This window comes from Erigeron canadensis, chromosome 1 (genome assembly GCF_010389155.1).
Source record: "Erigeron canadensis isolate Cc75 chromosome 1, C_canadensis_v1, whole genome shotgun sequence".
Lineage (NCBI taxonomy): Eukaryota > Viridiplantae > Streptophyta > Magnoliopsida > Asterales > Asteraceae > Erigeron > Erigeron canadensis.
In genome coordinates, this window is record NC_057761.1 from 35,555,212 (window position 1) to 35,577,077 (window position 21,866).

At 36.7% G+C, this 21,866-nt stretch overlaps 1 protein-coding gene across 1 annotated transcript; it reads left to right on the top strand.

Moving 5' to 3' along the window:
- Positions 1-5,367: 5,367 nt before the first annotated feature.
- LOC122591071 lies at positions 5,368-8,121 on the top strand. Its single transcript, XM_043763270.1, has one exon. It carries the CDS (start codon positions 5,368-5,370, stop codon positions 8,119-8,121), a length of 2,754 nt encoding a protein of 917 aa, XP_043619205.1.
- Positions 8,122-21,866: the final 13,745 nt, after the last annotated feature.

A 21,866-nucleotide genomic window follows, 5' to 3' on the forward strand; every position in this document is an offset into this window, starting at 1 on the left:
GTAAAAACTTGGTCGAGGATTACCATTGCGGTGCAGTGGTCTGAAGCTATCCTCACTGCGGCGCAGTGGGGTTCCAAACACGTGCCGGTCACAAGCCTTTGGACTGTGGCGCAGTGGATCAAACCCACCACCACTGCGGCACAGTCTCTTGAAGTTCTGGGCAAGTTCTTGATGTTCATCACGAATTTCCAGAAAAAGGGGTACATTAATCCAACTAAATAGCAATCTTTCCAAAATTTAGCACTACAAATTCTTCCATTAACCCCCCCCCCCCCCACACACACACACTTATTCATCAAAAAGCCCCAATTTTTTCAAAACCCTAGGTTTGATTTAGACTCAAATCCGGATGAACAAGTGTTAGATTCGTGAAATTGAACACTACATTATCATCTATACCCCTCAATTGACAAAACCCACCAAACAATTTAACAATTACACCCTAAAAATCAAGAAATCAAATTTGCAAGATTAAAAGGAAAATAAACAAGAAAAACTTACATTCTTTCCCATGGTAGTTAAGGATAATTGATAATCTAAGAAGAGAAAGAAAAAGAATGCAAGAATTTGGTAGATAATGGAGTGATTTTCGGATTCAAAGGTGTTCTTAGGGGTGATTTTGTTTTTTGCCTTTTAGAGAAAAAGATAAGAAAGAGTTTGAATATGTGTGTGTGGTAGAAACAACTCTTCTTTCCTTTTTTACTTTAAACACCCGATCCCCTCTGACCAGTCAACACGCCCACTGCGGCCCAGTGAGATTTGGCCATCACCCACTGCGGTGCAGTAGGTTAATATGCAACTGATGCCGAGCTTTTAGACTGCGGCGCAGTTGATTCCTCACACCCCCACTGCGGCGCAGTGGGGTGATTGTCAATAAAGGCCGTGGAAATGGACTGCGGCGCAGTCGGTGTTACCACCCCCACTGCGGCGCAGTGGGGAACTTTTCCAGAAATTTTTTTTCGGTTTTAAACACAACTTACCTCCATCCGCTTCTCACCACATTTGAACCTGCACATTCTTGACAAAATAAATTAAACCTATCTAACGAAATGAAAATCAAATTGACAAAACAAAATTAAACACGGGTTACCTCCCGAGAAGCGCTTAATTTATTTACGAGTCGTGAGCTAGACTCGTTCACCATATCAATTTTGTGAATCAAAAATGGGGATTTCTTCGACCATCCCCTCCTCTTGCTCTTCTCCCAAATACAACTTGAGCCTATGACCATTGACAATGAAAGACCCATTTCCATCCCTTTTAAAAAGTTCAACATAACTGGACGGATACACATGTTTAATCACAAAAGGACCTATCCACCTAGAAGTTAACTTTGGTTATTTAATTTTAAATTTCGATAAAAATAGGAAAACTTTTGCTCCAACCTTAAACTCCTTTCTACGGATCCTTTTATCATGGTAAACTTTGGTTTTCTCTTTATAAAGTCTTGAGTTTTCATATGCACCTAACCTAAGCTCATCGAGCTCATGATGTTGCAACAACCTAAGTTCACCGGCCTCCATCATGTCTAGGTTCAAATTTCTCAACGCCCAATACGCCTTATGCTCTAATTCAATCGGTAAATGACAAGTCTTGCCATAGAGCAACTTGTACGGCGTAGTGCCAATAGGCGTCTTAAAGGCGGTCCTAAATGCCCACAAGGCGTCATCTAACTTTTTCGACCAAACCTTGGGGTTATCCCCGATTGTTTTCTCTAGAATTCTTTTCAATGCCATATTCGTGTTTTCCACTTGACCACTGGTCTGTGGGTAATAAGAAGTTGAAAAATAATGACAAACACCATACTTCTTAAGAACCTTATCTAGTTGATGATTAGCAAAATGTGTTCCACGATCACTAATTAAGGCTCTAGGGCAACCAAACCTAATAAACAACTGTTTCAAAAACTCAATGACTACCATCGTGTCATTTGTAGGCAAAGCCTTGGCTTCGGCCCACTTAGACACGTAGTCAACAGCAACTAAAATATACTGAAACTTGTTAGACGGTGGGAATGGTCCCATGAAGTCTATGCCCCAAATATCGAAAACTTCACATACCTGAATTCCTTGCTGTGGCATTTCATCCTGTCTTGTAATGCTTCTTTGTCGTTGGCAAATGTCACAGGTTTCGACCAATGTTTGAGCCTCTTTGAAAATTGTAGGCCAATAGAAACCTGCATCAAAAACCTTTTTACCTGTAACCGATGGACCATAGTGACCTCCGGTTGGCCCGTAATGGCAAGCATCCAATATCTCCCTAGTTTCAGCTCCTGCGACACATCTTCTTACCATACCATCTGCACAAATACGAAACAGATATGGGTTATCCCATAAATAGTGCTTAGCATCCGATATGAGCTTCTTCTTCTGTTAACCCGATAAATCATTTGGTATTTCACCTGCAACCAAATAATTAGCAATGTCAGCAAACCAAGGACCTTCATCAGAGTTAGAAATGACATTTAAATATTCATCGGGGAAGTTATCCTTAATCCCCCCATCCTAAAGCTCCTCCCGGTTTGGGTCCTCCAACCGGCTCAAGTGATCAGCTACTAAGTTCTCGGCACCTTTCTTATCTTTGATTTCAATTTAAAATTCTTGCAACAACAAAATCCATCGGATAAGTCTAGGCTTTGCATCTTGCTTAGAAAACAAATACTTCAAAGCAGAATGGTCAGTGAAAACAACAGTTTTACTTAGTACTAGATATGACCTAAACTTATCAAATGCAAAGACTACCGCAAGCAACTCCTTCTCTGTAGTAGTGTAATTTTGTTGGGCGGGATTCAAGGTTTTACTAGCATAGTAAATTGGCTTGAAATGCTTATCATCCCTTTGCCCAAGCACGACTCCAACAGCATAGTCACTTGCACCACACATCAACTCAAAAGGTAAATTCCAATCCGGTCCAACCATAATGGGAGAATTAGACTATAATTTTTCTTTAAAACCATTTCAATATAGACCACATACTTTTCCATACCCATTAAACCCAAAGCCTTCAGAAACATTACAACCGATTAAATTACTTCTTTGGATAATCATGCTAGGTGCTTACGCCATGTCGGTGGAGAAATGATTCTATTACAAGCCTATGATTATTTATGCAACATGACTTGGCCATATATGAGTGATTCAAATATACACCCTCGATATTTATATTGATATATACTTTAGAGATGTGACAATCATACACTATCATTGAATAGGTGCTAAGTCATGTATATTCGTGCTTGAGAATCATTGAATATCTCGATTTTCATAAATAAACTTAAATTGCATAGAACTAGAAATAGTTCTATAATTTTTTGAAAATCGAATGTTTGGAAAGACAAGTCAAGGAAATTCTATGTTTAAACGAAAGTTTGCTTGAGGACAAACAACGTTCAAGTGTGGGGGAATTTGATAACGTTTAAATTATACATATTTAATTTAGTGTTATTGTGCAATTTAACGTATAATTATAACTCATTTGAATGTAAATTAATGTATTTCAGTTACTTATTGTGTGTATGAGTGATTTTACAGGATGCAATGGATTTTGAGTGAAAAAATGCTTGAAAAGTTACAAAATTGACGTTGATGCACTGTTTTGGTCATAACTTCTTCATCCGATATCTGTTTTTGACGAATAAGCTGCCACGCGAAGATAAAAGAAAGATATAAAATATAAAATGGATTATCTTTGCACCAGAAGCTCGCAACCGTATCCAAAAGTCACGACGTCTCTGCTGATTGATTAAATTTAATAGCAACTTTGCTTGCCATGCTCTTACCGATACGTCATAAGCAACTCCAAGCAGAAGATATTAAGTTGAAATGGAGCCTACATGCCTCTTCTATGATTATTGCAAAAATCCTGTATATCCATATGAAAATGAGAAAAAGGCATTCAAGCATTAATGAAGGGGTGGACTATCTCCTTTTCCAATCTTTGAATTTGAAGTTTTCGAAGACTGATGGCACTATTGAACTTCTGCTCATACTGTAGCATAGCTTTACAATGTCTCCCACAATTAAGAAGGCAGTTGGAGAATTTGGCTATATAAGGGAGCTTGCGGAGAACGTTTCAAGTGTGCCTGGGAAGTCTTCCATGGACTCCAAACCAGTTCCAGTCACAACCAATTCCAAATCATCATCTCAATTGTTTTACTCATAGTTTGTAATAAAGTTATTTAGTTTTAAGTCACCAACTCTTGTTACATTTAGTTCACCAATTACGCTTAAAAAACTTTCTGTTACAATTCGTCTGTTAAATTCTCGATCACCAACTGGCAAATCAAGTTGATTTGTACTTCTTATTGAAAGTTATTAGTTGACACGTTTCTAAAAGCTAGTTTCGTCATTTGAATGTCGTTCTTTCTATTTTAGTTCGTTAGTTTGTTTGAAAATTTCGATCTCATTTTGCATAAAATCCGTACGTTAAAATTTCGTTTTAAAAGTTGTTATAAGCTTGTTTAGCATCCATTAAGTAGTGTGTCAAGTTTCGTGAAGTTTCGTTACCGTTCGCATGTTCGCATGAAAATTATTTACGTGTATATTTTGTGATTTTCGATATAATTTACGGTTTAATTGTGAAGGGTTCACGTCCGTTAGATTATCATTATAGATAGATTGAGGTGTAGTCTAGCCGTGTTAAGATTTGAGTGATTTTTACGAGTAAAACGATTCAACAAATTATACACTCAAATTACACATCAAGTTTTTGGCGCCGTTGCCGGGGAATTAAGTTTATTTAGTAGTTTTTTAAGTATTAAGTTTAATCGATCCTTTTTAGAAATTTATTTCTAAAAAGTTACTTATTCTGTTGATTTATTGTTCGTTCGAAAAAAAAAAGAAAAAATAAAAAACCTAAAAAAAAAAAATCGTTAAAAGTAGTTATATTAATCCATCTCAAGTAGTATATTTTCATTTTTTCTAATTAATATATGTAAAATATAATAATTAATAATAGTATTCTTCCGTTGCACTTTTAATAAACATTGTTTGGGTGATTGTGGTAAGGAAAACGAGACATGACCAGTGTGGTTACCTCGAATCCTGTTAACCTCGACTAGGATTGTGGTTAACCTCACTTGAGTTATTCCGATTCTTAACCTATGAGCCTCGAGTAGATATTTAACATTGGATTCCTGAACTGTTGAACTGTTAGACTGAGGACTGAGGACTATTGGACTAATAATTATATATATAGTATAACATCAACTCAGACAATATATCAAGACTCCACATAAATGATTTTATTTTTCGTTGTTTTACTTCTATTTATTTTATTTTTAGCTGTTTATTTTTATATGTTTTATTTCGTAGAATAGGTGCTTTTCACAGTTTTCTTGTTTTTCTTTTGCAGTGATATAAGGAGTAGATGAACACAAGGACCAGCAAACAACCACTCGCTAGTCCGCTATCCGATCCCGAAAAATCATTTTCAAAAAGGATAAAGAAATCTTTGAAAAATTCTAGAAACATTTTAGAAAGTAGTAGTTTTGTTAACATAGGAGGGTCAAATCTTTTTGAAGAAGAAAAAGTTGTTTTAGAAAAATCAAATCAACCACCATCAATTAACATGGCAGGCCCAATAGATAGACTTAATCAACCCATGTGGAGCAGGCAAAGAAATGTGGCACCGATCCCTGGATCCGCCATAGTGAAGCCTGAATTACGAGATAATTTCATTGTTAAAGGAAACCACATGAAAATGATTCTAGAAAACCAATTTGATGGTAAATTTCTTTCTGATCCATATAAACATATCGCAAATTTCGAGGAAATTTGTGAAATGTTTAAATATGGTAGAGACATGGTAGAACCTGTTAAGCTACGGTTTTTTCCGTTATCTTTAACAGGGGAAGCTAAACTTTGGTTTAATGGATTAGAAGAAGGTTCAATTGATTCTTGGGATGAAATGAAAAAAGTTTTTGCAAATAGATTTTTTCCACCCGGTTTGCAACAAAAATTGTTTAATGACATAAGAACTTTTAAGCAATACGAAAAAGAAAACTATATCGATTCTTGGATAAGATTGCAAAAATTGCTTAAAAAATATTATGGTCATGGTCTAGATAAAGAACAAATTGTAAACATATTTTACAATGGTCTATACGAGAATTCCCAAATTCTACTTGATGCGGCTGGTGGAGGAATATTTTTATACAAAAGCGCAAATGATGCTTATCAAGTCATGGAGGACAAAGTAACGATGAGAATGTCAAAGACCAAGGTTGAGGAAGGGAAATCAAAGGCAGTATCGTTCGTGGAAGCAAAGGAAGAAAGTTCAAGGATGGAGGTAAAGTTTGATACTATGATGAATTTGTTCACTAACAAATTCGACAGCCTAGAAAAAGAGATGAATAATCTGAAATATGGTTACTCACATGGTGGGGCAAGCCATAACTCTGAAGATTGCGATGCAATTAGGGTTCATGAAGAGGCGAATTATTTGCAAAACAATTACCAAGGAAATAACCAACGTGGTTGGGGTCAAAACCGCAACCAAGGAAATATTACCAATGGTTTTAATTCTCACTCAAACATTTTCCCTACAAGATACCCTAGAAACAACCAAGATATCCAAAACCAACCCAACCAGAATTTCCCAAATCACCAACAAAAACCACATAATGAAGTACCCATACAACCAACCCAAAAGTCAAATGAGGAAACCACTTTAACATCACTTGAAGCAACAATAAAAAACTTCACGAATTTTCAAAAAACAACCAACCAGGAACTTTTCAGGAGACTTGATATCCTTAGAGCCAACCACGAACAAGGCCTTCGTAATCACCAAGCGTCTATAACTGATTTGGAAAAGAAGTTGGATCGCATAGGTGAAACATCAACATACAGACCAACTGGCTCACTACCCAGCAATACACAACCAAATCCGATACCCTCAAGCTCAAATTCAAACTCAAACCAAACATATAAGCCCCCTCCCGCTAGAACCGAGCATGTAAATGCTATTTTTACAAGGGCTGGTAACATTTACCAAACTAACATTGAAAGTGAAGCTCCTACCGATTCACCAAAACTTGTATCCGAACCTGTAGAAGATGACTTCACCGACGATGAAAGTGTGGCAGAAGAGATTGAAATGGAGCCAAAACCAACAGAAAAGAGGCCAACTGTTTCCACTGCACCAGTTAAACCACCGCTAAAGGCGTACAAACCAAAGATTCCATACCCACAACGCTTGAGAAAGGAGAAGATGGCGGCAAGATATGGCAAATTTCTTGAGATGATCAAAGCAATTCGCATCAGTGTGCCATTAGTTGATGTACTTGCAGGGATGCCAAACTATGCTAAGTTCATCAAAGAATTGTTGAACAACAAGGACAAGTTGGAGGAAGTGTCGGCAACATTTTTGAATGAAGAATGCACAGCCATTTTGCAGAATCAGATTCCACCAAAGCTTGACGATCCAGGGAGTTTCATAATTACTTGTTCTTTTGGAAACATATTAACTTGTGATGCGTTAGCGGATTTAGGGGCTAGCATAAACTTGATGCCTTATTCTTTATATGCTAAATTGTCCTTAGGAGCATTAAAACCCACGGGAATGAGCATTAGATTAGCTGACCGCTCATTTCAATATCCGTTAGGCATAGCTGAAAATATGTTGATAGAAGTTGGACATTTCATATTTCCAGTTGATTTTGTTATACTTGAAATGGACGAGGATAGTAAAGTACCATTAATCTTAGGGAGACCTTTTCTATACACTGCTGATGCAATAATTCGTGTAAAAGATAAGGAATTAACCTTAGGTGTTGGAGATGATAGAATGGCCTTTACTATTGATAAAGTAATGAAGCACTCATATTCTACTGATGATACGTGCTTTCGTGTTGATGTGATTGACGAAAATGTGAATGATTACACGCAAGAATTACTGGAATTAGTTGATAACATCTGGGGAGAATTTGAAGATGAAGAGGATGGTGATGTGAAACCTGAAGAAGCTGAAGAAATAATGAAGTTGAGCATAGACGAAAGTCCACTAGAGGACGAGGCATTTGAGGAAATAAAGAAGGAAGAACGATTGAGGATCAAAACATCATTAGAAGAGCCACCCACAGACTTAGAACTCAAACCACTTCCAAGTAACTTGGAATAAGCGTTTCTTCAAGGGGAGTCTCTTTTACCTGTTGTTATTTCATCTTTATTATCTGAAAATGAGAAAACCAAACTTTTAGATGTCTTGAAAGCCCATAAAGGTGCTTTTGCTTGGCGTATATCTGACATACCCGGAATTAGCCCGTCATTTTGCAAACACAAAATTAATTTGGTTGAAGATGTAAAACCTGTTGTTCAAAGACAAAGACGGCTAAATCCGAATATGAAAGATGTAGTCAAAAAGGAGATAATTAAGTTACTTGATGCTGGAATTATTTACCCTATCTTCGATAGCCCTTGGGTAAGCTCTGTCCACTGTGTACCAAAAAAGGGTGGGATGACTGTGATTACGAATGAACGCAATGAACTAGTGCCCACACAAACTGTCACTGGTTGGCGAGTTTGTATTGACTATAGGAAATTGAATGACGCCACAAGAAAAGACCATTTCCCGCTACCCTTTATTGACCAAATGCTTGAAAGACTAGCAGGAAATGAGTACTTTTGTTTCCTCGATGGATTTTCGGGATACCTTCAAATCCCTATAGATCCAGGCGACCAAGAAAAGACCACTTTTACATGTCCCTTTGGAACTTATGCTTATAGAAGGATGCCTTTTGGACTCTGTAATGCACCTGGTACCTTCCAGAGATGCATGATTGCCATTTTCCAAGACATGATAGAAACTTCAATGGAGGTTTTTATGGATGACTTTTCTGTCTTCGGAGATTCATTCGATTCATGTTTGGCTAACCTGGATAGAATGCTTGATAAATGTGAAAAAGCTCATTTAGTTTTAAATCGGGAGAAGTGTCATTTCATGGTACGTGAAGGAATTGTATTAGGACATAAAGTGTCTAGTGGAGGACTTGAGGTTGATAGAGCAAAAATTGACGTTATTGCTAAATTACCATCGCCTACCAATGTCAAAGCTGTTAGAAGTTTTCTAGGACATGCAGGATTTTATCGTCGATTATTAAAAGATTTTTCAAAAATTGCACGACCTATGACTAAACTTCTAGAAAAGGACCGACCATTTGAATTTGATTCGGATTGTCTCAAAGCTTTTGAGAGTTTGAAAAATAGACTCATGAATGCACCAATCATGGTAGCACCTAATTGGTCATTACCATTTGAGTTGATGTGCGACGCGAGTGATTTTGCTTTAGGAGTCGTTTTAGGACAACGAGAGGATAAATGCTTTCGACCAATTTATTACGTAAGTAGAACACTCAATGGATCTCAACAAAATTATACCACGCCTGAAAAAGAACTCCTGGCTGTTGTTTTTGCTTTCGATAAATTTCGACCATACCTCGTTTTGTCTAAAACAGTAGTCTTTACCGATCATTCAGCCCTAAAGTACTTGTTTGCCAAACAAGATGCTAAACCTCGTCTCATTCGTTGGATCCTACTTCTTCAAGAATTCGACATTGAAATCAAGGATAAAAAAGGAGCTGAAATCTCGCTGCTGATCACTTAAGTCGTCTTGAAAACCCAAACCGGGAGGAACTGAAGGATGAGGAAATTAATGATGCATTCCCTGACGAACACCTCATGAAAGTTAGCGATGAAAAAGAAGATGAAGTACCGTGGTATGCAGATTTCGCCAACTACTTGGTTGGTGGAATTATCCCAAAGAGTTTAACACATCAGCAAAAGAAGAAATTCTTTTCTGATTTGAAGAACTACTTTTGGGAATACCCTTACTTGTTTAAAGTATGTGCAGATGGAATCATAAGAAGATGCGTACACGGAGCTGAAACTCATGAGATTCTCGATGGTTGTCACTATGGACCAGCTGGAGGACATTACGGATCTACAACCACGGCGAAGAAGGTGTTTGATGCTGGCTTTTACTGGCCAACAATTTTCAAAGAAGCATTCACACTTGTGAGAACATGCAATGCATGCCAACGAATGGGAAACATCTCTAGGAGAGATGAGATGCCACAACAAGGAATTCAAGTCTGTGAAATATTTGATATTTGGGGGATAGATTTCATGGGGCCGTTCCCACCATCCCACAAATTCAAATATATTCTCGTAGCGGTAGACTATGTTTCAAAGTGGGTTGAAGCTAAGGCTTTACCAACAAACAACGCTAGAGAAGTCATAGATTTTCTTAAGCACTTATTTAGTCGTTTTGGGTTCCCTAAAGCACTAATAAGTGACCGTGGAAGCCATTTTGCTAATGCTCAACTCGAGAAAGTTCTAAAGAGATATGGAGTTAATCACCATTTCTCTACGTCTTACCACCCTCGAACTAGTGGTCAAGTCGAGAATACAAATCGAGCTTTGAAAGGTATTCTGGAAAAGACAGTGAATAGTAATCCAAGGGATTGGGCCAAGAAGTTAGATGATGCATTATGGGCATTTCGTACAACTTATAAGACGCCAATCGGTACTACACCATATCGGCTATTATATGGCAAGACGTGTCATCTACCAATCGAAGTTGAGCATAAGGCATATTGGGCGCTGAAAAATTGCAACACTGATTTGATTCAAGCAGGAGAAAAGCGTTTTCTCCAATTACACGAGTTGGATGAAATGAGATGGTATGCATATGAGAATTCCCGATTGTACAAGGAAAGAACGAAGGCATGGCATGATCGAAAGCTTCGACTTAAGGAATTCAAAGAAGGGGACAAAGTACTTTTGTTTCAATCAAAGTACAAGTTCAAGCAACCAAAGCTCAAATCACGATGGACCGGTCCATACGTGGTTAAAAGCGCATATTCGTCTGGATATGTTGAGCTTGAAGGGAGAGAGGGAAATACCTTCATTGTTAACGGTCAACGGTTAAAGATTTATCATGAAGAGGAAGTAGAAAATGCATGGGAAGTCACATATGACTTCCACACCATCAGCGAATAAACCTTTGGACCAAGAGTCTAGCTAACGACTCGCTCAATAAATTTAGCGCTTGCGGGAGGCAACCCAATTTCTTTTCTTTTCTTTTTCAGTTTATTTTCCTTTGTTGGTCTTTTCTACTAGCAGACCCTAAAGAACTAGTCTTCTCATCTCCTTCTAAATCATTCAAGGTTTTTCTTCCCTACCTCTAGCGACTCATACAAACAATTGAGCACTCACGGACGACAATGAATTCTGGCGAAAATTGTTGACTACTGACAATAATCCAAGCAGTTCGACAAACATTCTAGCTCAGATAGCAGTAGAAGACTTCACACCTCAATACTCCAAACAAACACCGATGGAACCAATTGATAAACAAATACCGAAATTCAATCCATCATCCTTGAATCTGGGTGAAGCTTCAACTTCACAAACATGGCTTCCAACTGGAGAACAAACGGTGTTCGAAGCTGGATTTAAGGAACATGTAGAAGCCTCGTGGAAATGGATATGTGACCTCGATGAGAGAATTGAAAAGGGGAAGAAGTAAACGTTAGAATCAGCAAATTTCAAATCAACAGACCCAGAAGACAAACCATTCAAAGTTCCACACACTAAAAGGCAGAAAATTTATTTTGAGCGTAACAATTGTAGTACAACTGTAATGCTATGTGGGCGCGAATGGAACATATATGAAATTCCAACACCGGTCTGTTCATGCACGGAAATACCCAGGAAATGTTATAGATGGCAAGAAATAGGATGGCAATCAACTTGTTGTACAACGAATATTTCACAATACCCGCTACCTCTATTGCCTGGGAGAGGCCAAATACGATTGCAGGGTAGAAGAATGGGTAGTTCCACTTTTAGATGTCTCTTGGAAGAATTGGTAACAAAAGGGTACGTATTTCGAAAGCCAATTGACTTGAAGGAATATTGGCTTGGGTCAAACAGGAGGAATAAATAGATGAGATGTTTAGGAGACTTGGTCTTTTCTACTAGCAGACCTTAAAGAACTAGTCCTCTCCCCCCATTCTTCGTTTTTCACTTTATTATTTTTCAAAATGCGAGAAAAGTTTGAGTATAATCATTTTCTAGTAATGTACGCGTTGATTTGTAAATACAATAAAAATTGTTTTCCAAGCGAATTAGTTTTAATAATTAAAAATAAATGTGATGAAGTAAGAAAGGAATGTCGGCAAGAAAGTAATAGAAGGCGTTTTGGCGTTGGTGTTTCGAGATCAGCTGCTAAAAGAAGAGCACAAAAACTTGGACGATGTTACAAATGCGGGAAATTTGCCCATGAAGGGGCATGCTCGAACAACCAAACGTATTCTAATTATGAGTTCCAACGACTATGTAGAGACGGTCTTGTTGATTGTTATGAAAATCAACGGTTGAACAGACGAGGCTACACTTTTGGAAGAATGTGCGAGGAACTCAACCGACTTACTCTAGAGGCGAGAAAACGTGGGTTGTAAGTAAGTTTCATCACTTTTATAAATATGTAGTTTTTAATAATAAAAAAAAATAAATCAAAAATCAAAAAACCAACAAAAAGCAAAAATAAAAATAAAAAATAAAAATATTTTGCTCCTAAACTTTGTTTCATCTACCAAGAATACCCTTTCAGTTCTTCCAACCCGTCTTTACAATTCACCTCAAACTGCTTTCTTCCTAATTTTCCTTTAAAAAAATTGATGGTCCGATGTTATATATATGGACTCGATTAAGTCGATTAACCTACAATATGTGAGTGAAAGATGATGATGTTCCATGTATATATATATATATATAAAATATATAAAAAAAATAAAATTAATTAATTAAAAATAATAAATAAAAAATATATATGTGTATGTGTGTGTTTCCAGTTCCGATTAGTTCTACAACTCCGTTATCTAAAAAGATCTTGGAACGGTATCTTTTATTCCAACTTTAGTTTTTTATCAAACAGTCCTAAATAATAATTTTTGAATTTTTGTTCGATATGATTAAGTCCCTGCGACTGAATTACTGTAACCGGTGGAAAAGGGCACAAATTGAAATTGTTCATTTAAGACTATTTGATAGGATTCAAAGTATTCGTCTTGGGGATCTGAAGATAAACGACCCAACATTTATGTATGTTTTTCTATGTGTGTATTAAGAGCTATATATATATAATAAAAGAGATAATGTACGAGACTGGAACTAATGGAAAATTATTGATAAAACACGAAAAGTTTCGTTACATTATCCAAATGGAAATACAACTACAAAAATACATCAACACCCAAATATACCGACCCAGGTGGCCACAAGCAACAAAGGGGCGATGATGAGAACGAACCCAACCACCCACGGATAGGTCTCATCCAATGGAAGTTGAACCGCAACAAAGAACCAAGAAATAATCATCAAATAAGCGAGAATCAAGCCAAGGTTCACCATTTTTTGTAAGTAGATAGTTCTGGATCGGCTGACGGTTAGTGGGGTAAGAATGTATTGTGTTGAAAGTTGTTGTGTGAAAATAATGAAGTGTGCGTTGAAGAGGTAAGTATTTATAGGAGTATAGAAAAATTAAAAAAAAAAAGAGAGAGAGAAGGAAAAAGCCGTTGAAGCGGAAAAGAAAGAAAGAGAAAGTTTAGATTTTGTATTTTTATAATTTTAAAATGGTAGTTTGTGATTTGAGTGGGTAATATTAGGTATCTAGTACCAATATACCTTCACCCGGACGAACACGTGTTAAATTATACATTTTAAGATTATTATAAAATACAAAACATCGTCTCGGAATCTGACGTTAAAAGACCAAATTTTATCTTTTCTATTGTGTGTTTAAGCTATTGCAGGAAAGTGTGCAGCAGAAGCAGATCACGAACGTACTTCATAAGCAACATGATCGGTAACAATTAATGTCGCTAAGTTTCTCTATCCCTTTTTACACTCATTTCGTCATGACTAATACATTGGGGACAATGTATATCTTAAGTGTGGGGGGGATAATCAATTGTTACTTTGTAATATATTGTAAATAAGTGTGTGTTTAAATTTTTCAAAATTTTAGTTAAATTTTAAAAATTTCAATAAATGTACATTAATTTTAACGTTTGTCCTCATAGGAAACTAGTCACCTTTGGCACCTAAATGATCAAATATTAAAAAGTGACAAAATTTTCCTTGACTAAAATGTTTTAAGTGGGAGATGTATCATGATCAAAAAGATAGAATTGCATGACTCGCACATTTATAGTCGTACCCCAAATATGTGAGGTTTTTGAGCCTATATCAGCATTCACTTTTAATGCTTTGAAATTGTCTTTGCTATGAGTGTGCCGGTGTTGCAATAAATGTTAGAACTTGTTCTAGTTGATACATTTCGAGACCGCAATAAGATCACTTTTGTGATTGCATGGTTGGATAAAGAGGTAATATTAGGATAAACCTGATTTTCAAAAATTTAGCCCGAGTTTCGAAAATTGTTTATATTCGCTAACTGCATTGATTAGTTAATCACCCTGTGGAAACCCTTGTAGCACTCATCTTTAGTGCTAGAAACACTTAAAAACCATGTTGAGCCTAACATTTGTTTAATTGTTTAAACCACTATAAATATATACACCTATCTTGGCCATACCTATAGTCGAAATCAATGGTGGGTTGTTAGTTGCCTTGGTTTGATTGAAAGATTTGGGATTTTTGCCAGTGTTATGTCATTTTAAAAAATTCTCACTCTTGAGAAATTCTTCACTTGTCATAATGTTTGTTCTTCTCCAAATTATTTAATCAAATCATCGTTGAAGAATAGAAGTGATTTTGTCATCATTTTGTCAAGACGAATACCGATTTGTTGCAGGGTAAAAGTAAGTTCTAAAAAAAAAAAAAAAAAAAACAATCTAAAAATTTGTTTGTATTTCTAAGTTCCTTTCATTGTTAGAAAAAAAAATGCATATGTAGAAATGCTTGTATGCACATATGTACGTGGTTTAGTGATCAATCAGAAAGTTTCCATCATAGGTCATTAACTTTGTAAGAATGTTGGTAATCCATCCTTCAACTCATATCCCATAACTCACTCAAAACCATCATTTTCATCCCACATCATCTTTACCATTTCCAAAACTCACTATATTATTGTGTTTGTTACCCATTTATCATCCATAATTCACTCAACACTCTACCTTATAAATAAATTTTCGTATAAAAAAAAAAAATCCTTTACCACACCCATCTTCCATATATTGTCAACATTCTGATTTCAGTGTGCAAATTAAGTGGCATGTACTCCGAAATGACACTGGACCCAATTCCTAGAAAACAGAGGACGCTATAGTTCAACTTTTCTGAAAGAACACAGTAGGAGAATGATTTAAAAAAAAAAGAACTAGGACTGTCTATCGGTATTCCCCTAGGACAAATCACTTCTTATGCACAAAAATCAAATTTTAACAGCAAAGGATTGAAAGGTTTTATGTCAGTTCGAACATTTTACACCACAATGGTCAATCCGTATTGATCTATTGTATGTTTTTTTTATTTGGGCAATCATTTTAAGAGGTTTGCGGTTTGAGGCAACTAATAACACGGGTTGTGTTGGATTAGACTATAATTTTTCTTTAAAACCATTTCAATATAGACCACATACTTTTCCATACCCATTAAACCCAAAGCCTTCAGAAACATTACAACCGATTAAATTACTTCTTTGGATGATCATGCTAGGTGCTTACGCCATGTCAGTGGAGAAATGATTCTATTACAAGCCTATGATTATTTATGCAACATGACTTGGCCATATATAAGTGATTCAAATATACACCCTCGATATTTATATTGATATATACTTTAGAGATGTGACAATCATACACTATCATTGAATAGGTGCTAAGTCATGTATATTTGTGCTTGAGAATCATTGAATATCTCAATTTTCATAAATAAACTTAAATTGCATAGAACTAGAAATAGTTCTATAATTTTTTGAAAATCGAATGTTTGGAAAGACAAGTCAAGGAAATTCTATGTTTAAACAAAAGTTTGCTTGAGGACAAGCAACGTTCAAATGTGGGGGAATTTGATAACGTTTAAATTATACATATTTAATTTAGTGTTATTGTGCAATTTAACGTATAATTATAACTCATTTGAATGTAAATTAATGTATTTCAGTTACTTATTGTGTGTATGAGTGATTTTACAGGATGCAATGGATTTTGAGTGAAAAAATGCTTGAAAAGTTACAAAATTGACGTTGATGCACTGTTTTGGTCATAACTTCTTCATCCAATATCCGTTTTTGATGAATAAGCTGTCCACGCGAAGATAAAAGAAAGATATAAAATATAAAATGGATTATCTTTGCACCAGAAGCTCGCAACCGTATCCAAAAGTCACGACGTCTCTGCTGATTGATTAAATTTAATAGCAACTTTGCTTGCCATGCTCTTACCGATACGTCAAAAGCAACTTCAAGCAGAAGATATTAAGTTGAAATGGAGCCTACATGCCTCTTCTATGATTATTGCAAAAATCCTGTATATCTATATGAAAATGAGAAAAAGGCATTCAAGCATTAATGAAGGGGTGGACTATCTCCTTTTCCAATCTTTGAATTTGAAGTTTTCGAAGACTGATGGCACTATTGAACTTCTGCTCATACTGTAGCATAGCTTTACAATGTCTCCCACAATTAAGAAGGCAGTTGGAGAATTTGGCTATATAAGGGAGCTTGCGGAGAACGTTTCAAGTGTGCCTGGAAAGTCTTCCATGGACTCCAAACCAGTTCCAGTCATAACCAATTCCAAATCATCATCTCAATTGTTTTACTCATAGTTTGTAATAAAGTTATTTAGTTTTAAGTCACCAACTCTTGTTACATTTAGTTCACCAATTACGCTTAAAAAACTTTCTGTTACAATTCGTCTGTTAAATTCTCGATCACCAACTGGCAAATCAAGTTGATTTGTACTTCTTATTGAAAGTTATTAGTTGACACGTTTCTAAAAGCTAGTTTCGTCATTTGAATGTCGTTCTTTCTATTTTAGTTCGTTAGTTTGTTTGAAAATTTCGATCTCATTTTGCATAAAATCCGTACGTTAAAATTTCGTTTTAAAAGTTGTTATAAGCTTGTTTAGCATCCATTAAGTAGTGTGTAAAGTTTCGTGAAGTTTCGTTACCGTTCGCATGTTCGCATGAAAAGTATTTACGTGTATATTTTGTGATTTTCGATATAATTTACGGTTTAATTGTGAAGGGTTCACGTCCGTTGGAGTATCATTATAGATAGATTGAGGTGTAGTCTAGCCGTGTTAAGAAGTAGAGTAGTCATCGGGTACCGCAATAGCTAGTTTGAGTGAGACGAAGTAGCTAGTTTGGTGCATCTTACATTGAGTGTTAATTCGAGTTATATTTGCAGTCAAGACGACTACGTGATTTCATTTAGGATTTCATGCACTTTATTTACTAGTTCATTTAATGCAAGTCATGGTATTCAGAAGTTCAAGATATCGCTAATTGTACGTATCGTTACTTTAATCGTTTCAAGGTTTCATTTCCATTTATTAGTTTACTAATTGGATAGTGACAGTCCGATTATAAACTGGGGGTTGAAAACATTTTCTAGTTCTAAAAATCAAACAAACTCTTTCCGTTAAAAATAGTTAAAAACTATTTTTAGGCTGTAATGACCTTAAGATTTATCTTTCGCTCCTCTTACGCCAAAATTTCCATTTTTAGTCATTTAAAAGCTTTCAAAAGATCACTTGTAGTTTGTTAAGCAACGTGCCAACTCGGTCACAACCCCCCAATTTTACATTTTCTTTTTAGATTAAATTTAATATTTTTATTTACTACTAATACTAATTCCTTGTGAACGATCCTGGACTTACTACTAGCTATACTATACACAGCAGGGTACACTGCCCGTGTGTAATATAACTATAGTATATCCTTGTTTTATAAATTTAAAACTTGGGTGATTTTTACGAGCAAAACGATTCAACAAATTATACACTCAAATTACACATCAGCATTCAAATAAGCTGCATTCACCCCATCCATCTTTCCTTTATCCGTCACAAGTTCTTTGATAAACTTGGCATAGTTTGGCATTCCCTGTATCAAATCAACTAAAGGAACATTAATGTGAACATTTTTAATCATATTAACAAACTTATCATACTGTTCCTTCAGCTTACCTTTCCTGAACCGCTGTAGAAATGGAACCTTAGGCTTATATGGCTTAGCCTCGGGTGTCACGGCTGGTTTCGGTGGAGTAACCGGAGTCTTCACAGTCGGTTGATCTTCCATCACAATCTCCTCATCAACATCTTCAGCTTCTTCATTTCCTGTATCCTGCACATCTGAAACAATAACATTAGGATTAGGAGGAGGGGCATAGGATCTACCTGTACGAGTAGTAATGGCCTTCGCTTGCTCTTGATGAACAGGCGGTGGAGTGTACTTCTGCCCGCTGTTAGACCCTTGATTCTGTTTTGGATTCTGCTGAGTGTTACTAGGCAAAGCACCCTAGGGCCTAATGAGAGCAGCCATCCTACTTTCAAGATCCTTAAAATTAATATCCTGATTTTTGGCATTCATCTCCACCTTACCATTAATCCTGTCCAGCCTCTCACTCAACTCCCTAGTATCCTCCCTTATATTCTGGATACTTGTGTTTGTCTCAATTTGATTGCTCATCATCTGCTTCATCATTTCTCTCAACTCGGCATTAGGATCGGTAGTAGAAGAGGAAGAACCCGATCCTTGGTTTTGTTGAGTCTCCTGCTGCTGTGGCTGACTTTGATAATTGCTCCTTTGCCACCTGTTACCAGAAAAACGAGAAGTATTAGCAGGAAAAGAAGAGTTATAATAATTATTACCTGATGACCTGTTCTGAAAACCGGTGCTTCTCTGAAAACCTCCTTGCTGATTCTGAACAAAACTAACATCTTCAAGTCCCCGGTTGGGACATTCTTCTGAATAGTGTGTCTCTCCACAATGATCACACCCATCAGCAAGCACCTTCACATCTCGTTCTAGCTATCCAAACCATGATTCTTGATTAGCAAATCCTTTATCCATTCTTGCCGACAAAGCTTGAATCTCATCAATGACACTAGAACTGTTGCTTCCATCTGCTTTTGCAACCTTACTTTGCTTGAATCGGCTCTCATTCTTCAAAAACCTTTTATCATCCATGGCCGCATTATCCTTCACCATATGCTCCAAAATGCCATAACCTTCATTTGGAGCGATCTTGCTAAAACTTCTACCGAAAGCATATCTCATCTCTCTTTTGGAACCCTTATTCAATCCATCAAAGAATAGCTCAACATACTTCTCCTTAGTCAACTCATGTCCCGGACAATTTCTTAACATCTCCTTGAATCGGATCCATGCATCAACAACATCTTCCCCATCTTCTTGCACAAAGGACCTTATCAAGTTCTCCAATTGTCTCTGAGTTCTAACCGAATAAAACTCTCCAATAAAAGCCTCTGTGAGTTGATCCCAAGTAGTGATTGAATTCTCGGGAAGGTCATTGAACCAATCTTCGGCATCTCCGGTGAGAGTGATAGGAAAGGTTTCAAGTTTGACTGCACTCATTTGGTTTTGTCCATATTGATAAAGCCTGGCTAACTTCTCAAACCTCTCCAAATGCTTATAAGGGTCCCATTTCTTCTTACCATCAAATTTTTGCTCTTCAATGCTCTTAAGATGGTTGGGCTTCAAGTTGAAATTTTGATCAACACCCGGTGGTCTAATGGCGGAACCACGAGCCATAGGAATGGTTAGGGTTCAGTCACCATACCGGATGTCGTTTGGATCACTTGGTGGATTGTCACTCATTTCTTCTTTCACAAGTGCAAGCTCAAAGAATTCCTCTAGATATAAGCCTTCTTCGTCCGAATCCGGTGGTGCTGTGAAATTGATCCTACGTCTAGGTGGAGTTTTCAATGGACTAAAAAGAGGTCGCCCCGAAGAACGCAAAATCATCAACTATTAAAGAGTCCTGCAAAACACAACTAACACCACACGTCAAATGCACCTGTGATAATTCAAGAAAACAAATCTAAACTAATAAAGCAAATAACTCCCTCACGCGTGAGGAAGGATCAAACCACTAAATTCACAACTAAATCGGCACACAATCCCCGGCAGCGGCGCCAAAAACTTGATGAGCAAAATCGAGCTTTAAATTTATAAAACTAAAACTACCCAAAAACTCACTACTACGCACTCAGGGGCGGTGGACCCGATCGTTTGTAATATAGTTAATAGATAAGTCTGAGTTCGTTCTCAGGGATTGGAAATGATTAGTTGCTTATGAAATGGTTTGGAAAACGGGTGTTGCTTCGAAAATCCTCTTGACAAATAAAGTAAATGGGTTTGCAAAATAATTGCATAAATTTAAAAGAACACTTCAGACAATATAATTAAAAGTCATCCACTTTGACTTCCCTCGACTTCAAATGTGATTGCATTTAATGAAGAACAAATTTTCTAGAGTTTAAAGATAATCGTGACAAGATTAAGCTGCTCATGTGGTACCACCAACCGTGAACAAATTATCGAATCACCTAACTACTATTCGAATTACCCAAGCTGGTACCCCCAAAACTAAGATAATTCTTCTAACAATCAGTTTTATTGACTATCAAATTATCAATTGATCCTATGTGACAATAGCGTAGTACCACCAACCGATATCAATCACGTTGACAAAATTAATCTTTTCTTAAAATGATATTCACTATCATACCATGAACTAGTGATAATTACTTATAGACAAGTAACCGTTCTAAAATCACATACACATTCAACTGGTGCCACCAACGAAGAATCATATGCAACCAATATGAAAATTAATTAATGAAAAGAGTTAACATCATCAAGATCACAGAACAACGATAATTAAATAAACCCTTTTGAATTAAAAATATTGCAATCACATTATCCGTCTAGTTTCATCAAGGTGGATGATTAAACGTTTAGCCACTCATGATCAATTCACAATAATAAATAAAATAGAAGAGAAACATGATTTACCAATCGTTCGAAGAAAATAAAATGCAAGACAATAAGTAGATACGATCTAGATGGGTGCCCGTGAATCTTCAACGAATCCGCCTAAGAAATAATCTTGATTGGAGGAAGAAGAACCCTTGTAGAACAGCTCCTAGAAAGATTTTTTGATGATAATTTTCGACCTAGGGTTTTCTATTTATACTCCTCCAAAATCTGATGCAGAAACAAGGCAAGTCTGATTCTCCCATGCACCCACTGCGGCGCAGTGGAGTTGAGACTTCCCTCACTGCGGCGCAATGAGGTATTATTTGACTTTGACTTCGGCTGACTGCGGCGCAGTGGCTTGTGTGACCACCATTGCGGCGCAGTATGAATCCACGACCTCCTTTATTCCTTTCTTGACTGCGGCGCAGTCTTTCACTTATGACCCCCACTGCGGCGCAGTGGGGCAATCTTCATTTGTTTCCAAGGATATTGGTCGCGGCGCAGTGGGCTACGTGCATCCCCACTGCGGCGTAGTCATTGCTTGTACAGAACCATCTAATTTCGATCTTGATTACTTGCCAAACTCCGTCGTTTCTTCCACTCAAATCAACTCTCATCATCATAACGTACTTCCTGGCCAATAATCATCCGAAAATGTACCAAATGAACATGTATCCTGTTTAGAGTCTGTAAACACTAACAAACACCATAAACGCGCCAAATGCATACAAAAACGACTTAAAACATATAGTAAAATGGCCAATAACGATGTTGGTAATGGGTATCAATTAGTCACATCAACTCTCTTTGTTTAATTCAAGTACTCGTCCTCTCTTAAAGTTAGATCATGGTATTGCACGGGCAAAAAGAGTCCTAGCTTCATGGATT

Excerpts from the sequence above, each read along its gene's own strand:
- LOC122591071 (XM_043763270.1), top strand. The coding sequence starts at position 5,368 with ATGAACACAAGGACCAGCAAACAACCACTCGCTAGTCCGCTATCCGAT.